Source organism: Rhipicephalus sanguineus, chromosome 5, assembly GCF_013339695.2.
Source record: "Rhipicephalus sanguineus isolate Rsan-2018 chromosome 5, BIME_Rsan_1.4, whole genome shotgun sequence".
NCBI lineage: Eukaryota > Metazoa > Arthropoda > Arachnida > Ixodida > Ixodidae > Rhipicephalus > Rhipicephalus sanguineus.
Window position 1 is genome coordinate 82,746,075 of NC_051180.1, and position 10,149 is coordinate 82,756,223.

At 46.4% G+C, this 10,149-nt stretch overlaps 1 protein-coding gene across 1 annotated transcript in view; it reads right to left on the reverse strand.

Annotated features, from left to right (window-relative positions):
- The window catches only part of LOC119393894 (probable serine carboxypeptidase CPVL), a 7,666-nt gene extending 7,548 nt beyond the window's left edge, over nucleotides 1–118 (reverse strand). Inside the window, exon 1 of the mRNA XM_037661085.2 lies at nucleotides 82–118. Coding sequence (XP_037517013.2) covers nucleotides 82–118 — 37 coding nt within the window. The remainder of the gene's footprint in view (nucleotides 1–81) is intronic.
- Nucleotides 119–10,149: the final 10,031 nt, after the last annotated feature.

The window sequence follows — 10,149 nt, forward strand, 5'->3', positions numbered from 1 at the left end:
AGCGTTGCGAACCTGTCGTCACGGAAGCGCGAGCGATTGAGTTCACAGGAAGTTAACCTATTTTCATACGCTCACACCAACCTGCGGAGCTCATTGTTTGCCGGCAATCCACGTACATTACGTCTATTATGGCGTTTCACTCCGACATAGTGCCTGAAGGGCTAAGGTATTCTGGTGTCGAGCACAATTTTACCGTTCCGTTTTTCTTTTCTTGACGCTAGATGTCGTGCTATAATGGTATCACTTGAGCGACTCTCAATTGGACGGAGTTTCGAAATAGTTTGTCGTTGTCCAGTTTTTTTATTTTGTTTGTTTGCACTACGGCATCAGTGTACTTTACACATAACTGCGCAGTTGTGTTTCCGACGTAAAATCCAGAAGGGACTGTTCAGTTCATTTTCCATATCCTCTATAGAGAAGCTCCGTTGGTAGTGTTTCACAGGCGTGTCTTTCTTGCATAGCTTTCTTTGCATTTGCGTGATCAGCTTGGCGAATTGCATTTACTGCTTCACAAGTCCAAGTCAAGATTCAACAAAGTGGTAAGCATTGATGAATTTTTTTTTCTACAGTGTGTTGCACACGTAGTAATGTAACGGTTGTCCCGTCCGGACTGTAGAAGTGATTATGACGGGTGTATGACGTATGAAGTGTATTGAAAAACAGACAAGCGACAGTACGGACGTATGAAGGTTCAATGGCAAAACCAGAATGTCGCCATGTAGATTTACGCCGAGCGTGTTTCCGTTATATGCGGTTCGCATGTTACGGTGTACATTTGTTTACAGTTCGTTCGTCTTCCATATTTAAACTGTTGCTTTTTTTTTATGGAGGTGGGAAGCTTACAGTTGCTGACGGAACAGAGCCCGAAAAATATATCACAATTTTACGAGTTTTTTGAAGTTCCCTTTTGTGCATGCACGAATGCACGAACGTGTTTAAAACAAGTTTTAAACCGGGGGCTGCTTTTGCTGGCTACGATGAGATCTTAAAGAGAACTAGCTGAAAATAGCTAAAAAAAGAAGTGCGGAAGAAAGATCTTAGACATTATCTGTTACAGGTGCCTTCAAAAGGGTATTTTTATTGCGAGAGCAATTATATGGATCCTCTCAGCTGGTTTCTGCCGTCGCCGTCCTGTCCCGTGTATGTATATGTCTATATGTATATATAAAAGACACATAGAAAAATAATTCAGAAAAACTTTCCTACACTCGGAATCGAACAGGCGACCTATCGCTCCGCAGCGCGCGGCGTTAGACGGCTAGGCCACGAAGGGTGCAGTCTTTCAGCCTGCTAACGGCGAGCTATTTATATACACCATTTACTTCAGCATGGTTTCTTGGTCCCCACCGAGATGGCGCGAAGTGCTCGCGAGGCGCGCTTTAAAGGTCGTCGCCCCGTGCCTGCGAACGCCGTTGCTCTTTGCCCTGAAGGACGTGGTCGCCTTCGTGCGCTTATCTCGAGGAAAGAAGGGGGCGGCCGGGGAGGTTGTATGTCTTGTGCTTTCCCTGCGATGTCCGCGCTGAAGTAACAGAGCGTACGAAGATCACTTCGCTCGCTGCAGCGGCCACGTTTGCGAAAGGAGCGCGCTGTTCAAACAGAAAAAAGTAACAACTGTGACAGTTAGTTCGCGCTCTACTGTGTGTACCTGTTCGTTCGTTTCGTGCGTCCTGCTTTATGTTTGAGAAGTGCGCTTCAAGTGCCGAGCTGTGACGTATGATAGTTCGCGCTCGTCCTGTGTGCGTTCTTTTCGTGCGTCCTTTGGGCTCGAGCGACGCGCTGGCAATTTCGAGCTGCTTTCCGTTCTTCGCGTTACATTCCAATTTGTTGCTATCGCATTCATTGCTTCGCCGTTGCGGCGAAACTGTGACTTTTTTTTTTATTCTTAACAGCGAGACGTCTTTGTCTTTGCGCAGTATATCTTCTCCCAGCCTATTGTTGTCGTTAAGCACCACGGAGTCACTGTCACTCCTGGTGACAACATGAGTATGTAAATATTTGAGTTACCTTGTTCCTCGATTACTCCTGTTGAAATGGGCGTAACTATGCAACAAAAATCTCCCCGTCTGCCAAGCTGACGTGACGCAGGCTATGTAGAACTGTCCCTACTTACTGGTCAGATGGTGATACAAGCTAGGCTTTCCATTTGTCTTCGAGTCTGTCTAAACACCTCATCATTTCGTAACGTCTCATGTCATTAGATCCTGGTTTCCGAGTGTGTGGCTCTATTATATAAATGTATAAGCTTTGCGTGTGAGCGGATAGATGCCATTTGGATGAGAATATATCCTCTGTGCCAACAGGTTCTACGAGTTCTAATGAGTTCTAGTGCGTAAAGCACTTACAGGCCGTCTGCCTGTAAGGCATTTGCAAGTATAGTCACTACATTCAATGAACATCGCACAGGTTTCCGACTTTCAGCGGACTACTACGAATGCCGGTTATCTGCCGGGATGACTTAAAAACACTCTTCTTTGATGTCATGTTCAAGTCATGATGACTATGAACTTTATTGCATTCCATTTGAAACCTAGAATGAGAGAAATCTGAGCTTCTTGGTAAGCATTCATCGTAATCATTTGAAAAGAAGCTGCGACAAATAGTCATCTACGTTCTTTGGTTGGCGAAGCAGTGAGGTGTTCGCAACATAATGCAACGCAAATACGCGTATGCAATAGCCAGCGTTATGGTACGGATTACAGCCGAAGCGAATGCAGCCGGCATGCATCACTGTCACACTTTGAGCCCTTACCCGGGCAACTGCGAACAGCTGTTGGTGCAATGCACACGGTACAAACAAAGAACGGCGCTGGTGTGAGCGCCAGATTGTTCGTTTCTCTTATGATCGCAATATTTTTAAAAGTGCAGCCTATCTGTGTGCTTGGCGAGGATTTAATGAAATATTTGAGCGTTTGCACTATGACCTCTAATATTTAAGGTTACTGCCATGACGCATCTGCGAGGCATAGCACGATACGTAGTTCATTACTAAGCTGTCTGTTAAAGCGGGGAAAAAACGAACATCCGCCACACGCAGATATCGAACTCACGTTCACATTACCTGCGAATTAAAGCTCCGTTCGTAGAAAACGCTGAGACATGCTCAACCGGATGCGTTGAGTCACTACCAGACCTATGGCTACGTTTTACGCTCGATTTTATTGCGACGGAGGTAACAATGGGACAACGTGTTTTGGGTAGTTTCTGCATGCCTATTTACAACGAGCCAATGGCGGAGGCTATGGAGTTCTAGATGTTATTTTTAACGTCGTCACCATCGCTTCGTTTTAACGAAATATTTTTCTCGTATTCCGACGACAAGGGAGACACTTCTCCCGCTGGTGCGTTGAAACGCGAAATACCGGAGCGAGGAACAAGTGAAAGCGTTCGTGAACATGTGTTGTCCATCGCATCTCTTTTCATAAAGGAGGCTGCTCGACATCCTTTCTGCACCCGCCGCAGTGGTCGAGTGCTTTTCGTGCTTGACAGCTGAGCCGAAGGTCGCGGGATCGTACCCGGCCGCGGCGGCCGCATTTCGATGGTGGTGAAATGCTAGAGGCCCGTGTGCTTATATTTAGGCGCACTCTAAATAACCTCAGGTGGTGGAAATTTCCGGAGCCCTCCACTGCGGCATATCTCATAATCATATCGTCGTTTTGAGACTTAAAAGCGCGACATTTATCATTACCAGAGCGCTCGCATCAACGTTGGCTGAATGAAAGAAAGCCGCCTTTCAACTTGTTACATGTATGTTCGCGTTACCTTGAGCGGCTGGCACCAACCCTGCCAAGGTCAACCATTAATCACACACGCAATGCGCCTCTCAAGGTCATTTCCCGCAATTTATCATTCGAAAGGACGCTTTGTGACATCGCGTGCTCGCCGTGATAAATTCTTAGTGCACAACTCTTCCGTAAGCGATAACTTATTTCTGTCTATGCATCCTGCCTGGTCGTTGTCCGACATTGTAATCGCATGTTCGTTCCACATCTCCGGAAGAACGTGACGGGACCCCTTCCGTCACCGATGTCACGAAATATCAGAGGTATGACACGCAAAATCGTTCCAAGATTAACGGCCAGCCGACACTGGCCTTGTCTCCACGGAGCAAAACACTGCACCATATATCGCAATATATGGGGACAACTTTTCTTGGCAGTGCCCAGCGATGTTCCGTATCGCACCGAAGAATTCCTTTTCCGAGGGACTAAAATTCCCTATTTCAGGCATTTTCCCCCCGCATGCATCGCCGAAAATCCCCGCATATTTCCCTGCACAAAGGCAGTAATATAACATTATAATATATAATGTTATAACAGCACATGAGCTCCGAGATCTACGGAGCTCATGGGCTGTAAATGCATTGCGCACATGTGGGTTTTGAGTCTAAAGCCCGGATTGAACAAAAAGACGTTCCGTGTAAATCAATAGAACGAATCTCAAAGGCTATGAATGTTGCGTGTTGCATGCGCCGGAAACTATTGGAGAATCCGAAGGCGTCTCATAACCGAATTGTTTTGAACATTACAAAGAAAATTTTCCGTCCCTGAAATTCCCTGCAGTACCGCGAAGATTCCCTTTTTCCTTTCGTCTAAAACAAGGGTCGAAAATTCTCCGAAAAAGAGAAAATCCCCTGCACGGAACATCACTGGCAGTGCCGTGATGCTACAGAACCGAAACGCATGCCTGCTAGCGCGCCAAGAAGTAGTCCCCAATTTTATTGACAATTTCATCATTTGAATTACTCAAATAAATGCTGCTTTAGTTTTTTTTCTAGACTGAAACAGTTACGGGAAGTCGTAGGTAAAATAACATTAATGTCATCTTTACAGAATGTCTCGTTTTTTTTTGCATTTCTCAGACAGCACCACGTTTTGTGCACGCCTGTTTTCAAAAATAAACATGGCGTCCTGACGTGTATTGGTCCGTGTGCGGCCGCAAACTCGCCGTTTAGGTCTCCAAGAAAAATACGCTAGAAATGCTGCAGTGAAATGTGCGCTGAGCAATCGAAATGTCTCTCTCGCATGCGCATTTCTCATGTGTATGTTTTTTCTAAACTCGTCAACGCTGCTAGCAAGCACTGCTCCACTGACAAGATGAGCTGTCCCCTAGTAAAGACGATTCGCACGAGAGCGATTTCTTGAAATGCCCAATACTGGATATATCTGTCCCTTTTGTTTCGTACAAATTAAGGGCCCGAGCAGTGTTGCGTTTGTAATAGCTAACTTTGTAAAACGCAAGTTTTACCTTAACGGAGGAGCTTCGACTGGGGGGTGGGGTGGGTGGGTGGAGCTGACGCATTCTTAATTAGGCCTTCAATGGACACGTGCGTCAACTACCATATTTTTTTATTGACGTAATATAAGGAAATGTTGGCGCACAATAAGGCGCCGTCTACTCCTTAGCTCATAGAGGGTCGAACAGGAAACCTACCGGGCCCGAAAATTACATATGAAACAGCGTTCTCCCAGTAACACCAGAACATAACGAATACACAGCACATACAGTATACGATTTGAATAACACCATGACACTCTAATGTGACGTTTCGAAAATACATAGAATAATGTCCTCTTACATGAAGTTCTGAAATCAGCAGGGTGGCACAGACATCATTTAGACTTGTTAACACGCATCATGTAGTATTAGCTAGAAGTTTGGTGATTATAGTAGTTCATAGGTATATCGACACAAACGCAACAAGGAATCAAGAAGACACAGCACTATGTCCAATGTTTTCTTGGTTTCCTGTAACGTTTGCCCTGGTGTACCTATGAACTATGCATCAGCAACTAGCCCGCCAGCAAGTGTTAATGGGTGGTATTCCTTTTGGAGCGCAGGATAGAACGACGATGCAAGAACGTCAATTCTGAAAGCGCAGACTAGCAACTATTACATAGCACCCGTGGTGCATGTTATCATGAACGTTAGATTGTTCTGTTGCTTATTTTCACAAATGAAAAATTTAGACAACCGGGGCGGAAAGGTTGTCGATGGACGGCTTTATGGCACCCTTGTGTCCTTTTCAGTATTTTGCTGTTCTTCGCTGCAACTCAGAAATATGTACAGAGCCTTGAGTTTTCTTGCACGATCTGAATGCGCCACCAGACTTATTTGGGAAACTAAACCTCTACAATGCTTTAATAAAGCGAGAGATGCCTGCCCTCCATTTCCTTTTCGAAAAAGTAAATAATGTGTTCAACCAAATCTCTTCGAGTCTTGGCTGCATTGGCGTTCAGCGTTTCCTACATGGCTTCACAGATTTCGCCCTCACTGCTTCGGTAGCAATCAATCTTTGTTTTTCCTTTTACGCAGCACTCATAACTTGGATGATTCCAAGGGTTTTTATTTTTCAAAAATATTGCGCTTTATACCTGATTTTTGTGCGGTATGCCCAACGTAAATCATATACTTCTCCACGAATTAAAATAATTTTCGCGTTATTTTCCGCGCTTCATTAGTGTTTAAAGCGGTGATCCGTTTACGCAATCACCAGCTTCAACTGGTCTTTAACTGTGGATGACAAGATACGAATCGAATCGAGTAAAACGGTATCGAAAGAAAACTGTATCCCACATGCGCAATGAGCTGATCCTTGACGGTAACACGAGCCAACTATCCCTTTAAGAGGCCCCTCTCATTGGCGTAGCCAGGGGGGGTTCAGCCCCCCCCCCCCCCCTCCCGAAATTTTTCCGTTTTGCTTGCGTATATATACCCGCACACATACAAACGCACGAAGGAACATACATAAGTGATAATTGAACCCCCTCCCCCCTCCCCGAAAAAAATTTCTGGTTACTCTCTGGCTCCTCTAACATATCCTTGCGTTATATCGACCATTATTTTCTTAGCGACGTGTGCATTGCTCACTACACACCTGCCCACACTTGCTACACAACTGAGCCATCCATTGTACACCGATAACGCTACCGAAGCGTCATTTTGAAATCACTAAGCAGCAACCAGGTGATAGAGGTTTTGAGGCACATTCTCCCCTGTGCGGCATCACCCAGAACTGAAGAAACATTTGTTTCGCGCGTCTGCTGCAACCACGATATTATATGCGACCTCTGCAAAGCACATTATGGCGATGTACCCTTCTTTCGTAACTACAGGAAAAACGTTTTGGCTCACGTAACAGTACAGTTTTCACAGATTTCTAAAACTGCCGCGTCGATGCTGAGCAACAAAATACCAGAAATGCGCCGTAGCGCCCTAAAACGCTCCGTTATTGAAAACTGGCGGCCTGTAAGCGTCACGATGTTGCATTATAAGGGAGAATGGTAACTCACTTAAGAGGCCCAATAGGTGGCGACACTTAACTTTCAAAGTCTGCGGCTGAGACCACAGATATGGAACAGCATTCCACATACTCTAGTTGACGACTGCAATATATTCCATCACGAGTGACCTTGGCACAGGCACCGACGAATGAGAACTCCGCATACGAACCATGGGTCTCTGTCGGACACAATTCTATGGATACAGGAAAGCGAAGTTGTAAGGTTAAAGCAACAGGTGGTGGTAGTTGCAGAGCTATAGACCCACACATGTGGAAAGCTGGTGCATGATGGTGCGCTCACAGAACATGTGGCGTGAAGCAAACCTCCACATATAAAAAGAGGCGAGACTCGAGTGCGCTGTTTTTTATATTTTATTATGTTTGCTCTGTTGAAGGAAAGAAATAATGAGTTCGTTCCCCAGCGGTGACGAGTTGTGCTTGCGTTCACTTTATTTTCTTTTTTCATAATTGCAGCAATTTAATTAAAACCAAAAATAATTTCCCGCTTTGCTTTCCTTGGCTTCATTATCTGTTAGCTCCATTAAAGGAGGCATAGACGTCGCTACGGGTTTCGCGTTATTAGGCTGCGCGCCCTCTCTTTTCGTTCTTCGCTATTTGTCTTTGCTTCACCCTCCGCGGTGCTCTGGTGCTTACGGTGCTCGACTGCTGACCTGACGGTCGCGGGATCGAATCCCGGCCTCGGCGGCCGCATATCGCTGGAGGCAAAATGCTAGAGGCCCGTGCGCTAAGACTTGGGTGCACTTCAAAGCACCTCAGGGGGTCGAAATTTCCGCAGTCCTCCACTACGGCGTCTCTCGTATTTATATTGTGGTTTGGGGACGCTAAACCCTAACAATCATAAGGTGTGCGAAATAAATTTTCTAGGAAATGGTAAAAACTAAAGTAAAAAAACTAAAGTACTAAACGTAAAAAAAGAAGACACATGGACGAAGAAAGACGACAAAGACGAGCGCTGTGCCTCGTCGCTCGTCACTCGTCCTCGTCGTCTTGTTTCGTGTTTGCGTATTTTTTCTGCGCTGCGGTATTTAGCGAAAATGCACCAACTCGCCCTACTCGTCACTTCAATCTAGCAAAGGCGTGAACTTGCATGTGACCATTCTAACTTTTTTGGAAGTCGGTCGGTCGGTCGAACTTTATTGAAAGGCCCTGAGGAGTTTAGGCCCTCGGGGGATCCAGAGGGACACCCTAGCAGCCGCTACCGTACGCGACGCCCGTGTCTGGGCGGGAACGTGGTGGCGTTCCGCCAGTTCTTGGGCCCCCTGGACTTATTCCTTGAGTTGTTGGTGGAGCTCGGAGCTCCTGAGTGCCTGTTCCCAGTCGGACTCACTGGTGAGAGGTCCCTGAGGTAACGCGGGACATTGCCAGAGCATGTGCGAGATTGAACAATAAAGTTCTGTGCAATCTGGGCATTGGGAAGTGATGTCTGTGTTGTAATAGCTCAGTCGGCCCCGAGATAGGTACGATCTCGTTTGTAGCATGCGAAAGGCTACCGCTTGCGCGCGTTCGAGCTTTTTGTGTGGTAATGGGCATTGGCTTCTGTTGTTGCGGTAGTGAGAGGTGATTTCGTGGAATGTGAGTAAGGGGTCGTTAAACTGCATGTCTGGGGTCAGCTCTTCGGTGGCTCATTGATCGTCGCGGCGGGTGAGTACTCGCGCTCGGTCATGAGCCGTTTCGTTGAGGTTGGGCTTGCTGTGAGTCGACGCCTTCGCCCATGTGGGCAGAGAACCAAGGAGGTAGTGCGAGCCCGTGTGCTTGCGTGTTTGTAAGAAGACAATGTTTTATTGTCTCTTAGTTCAGGTTCAAAGTAAGCTTGAAAGACGATGAGAAATCCTTGCAGCCTCAGCCGTGAGTAGATCATTGTGCTTTATTGTGAGTATGAATGTAGGCATAACAAGCGCAGTAGATGAAGCGAACGGCGTAAACTATGTAATATGAGTGCAGGCGTGAACTGAAGAACACGCAGACATAGAGAAGCATGGGCGGAGAAGAAAACAGAAGCGAATAAAAGAAAAAATAAATTTAGTCTAGAAACAAAGAAACAATTGAACCTGTCTTCGATGGTGAAATTTCGCCTTGATAATGTATGTTGTCATCATTGGGACTTTGTGCACCCATGTGCTAATTCCACTGTGTAATGTTCTAGGATTTCTTTTTATTTAGGCAGCAGATGGGCATAACAGCGTGCTAATTACACAAAAAAAGTCACAGTTTCGCCGCAAGGGCGAAGCAATGAATGCGATAGCAAGGAACTAATGCTATACGAAGTGAGGCTCGCCAATGGATACTCTCAGTTTGAACAGCGCTTCTGTTGCAAAGGCGGCCGAAGCAGCGAAGGAAACTAGCGTGCTTCAAGTGTCGAGCTGTGACACTTGATAGTTCGCGCTCATCTTCTGTTTGTTCGTTTAGCGGCGTCCCTGCGCTCGAGTGACATTCGTACGCGCTGTAACATGAGCGCGGACATCACGGTGAAAGCGTGAAACATTCCTCTACCCCGCGCCACGAGAAAACCGCGCGAGCAGGCAGCGGAAGGGCAAGCTTCTCCCATGCGCAAATATAAGAAGAAGCGAGCGAGCTCGCCGACGACTTTTAAATGCGCCCGTCGGGCTCCTAGCGCCACCTCGCCGGTAATGAAGAAACGCTTATTATCGCCTTCTGTCTCTGAGTCCGTCCAGCGCTAAATGGTGTGTATATAACGCTCGCCGTTAGCTACGTGGACGATCTGCGTTTCGTGGCGTAGTGGATAGCGCCGCTCGCTGCGGAGCAAGGGGTCCCTGGTTCGATTCCGCGCTTTGGAAGCATTTTTCTGAGTTATTTTTCTTTGGGGCCTTTATATATATATACATACTTAT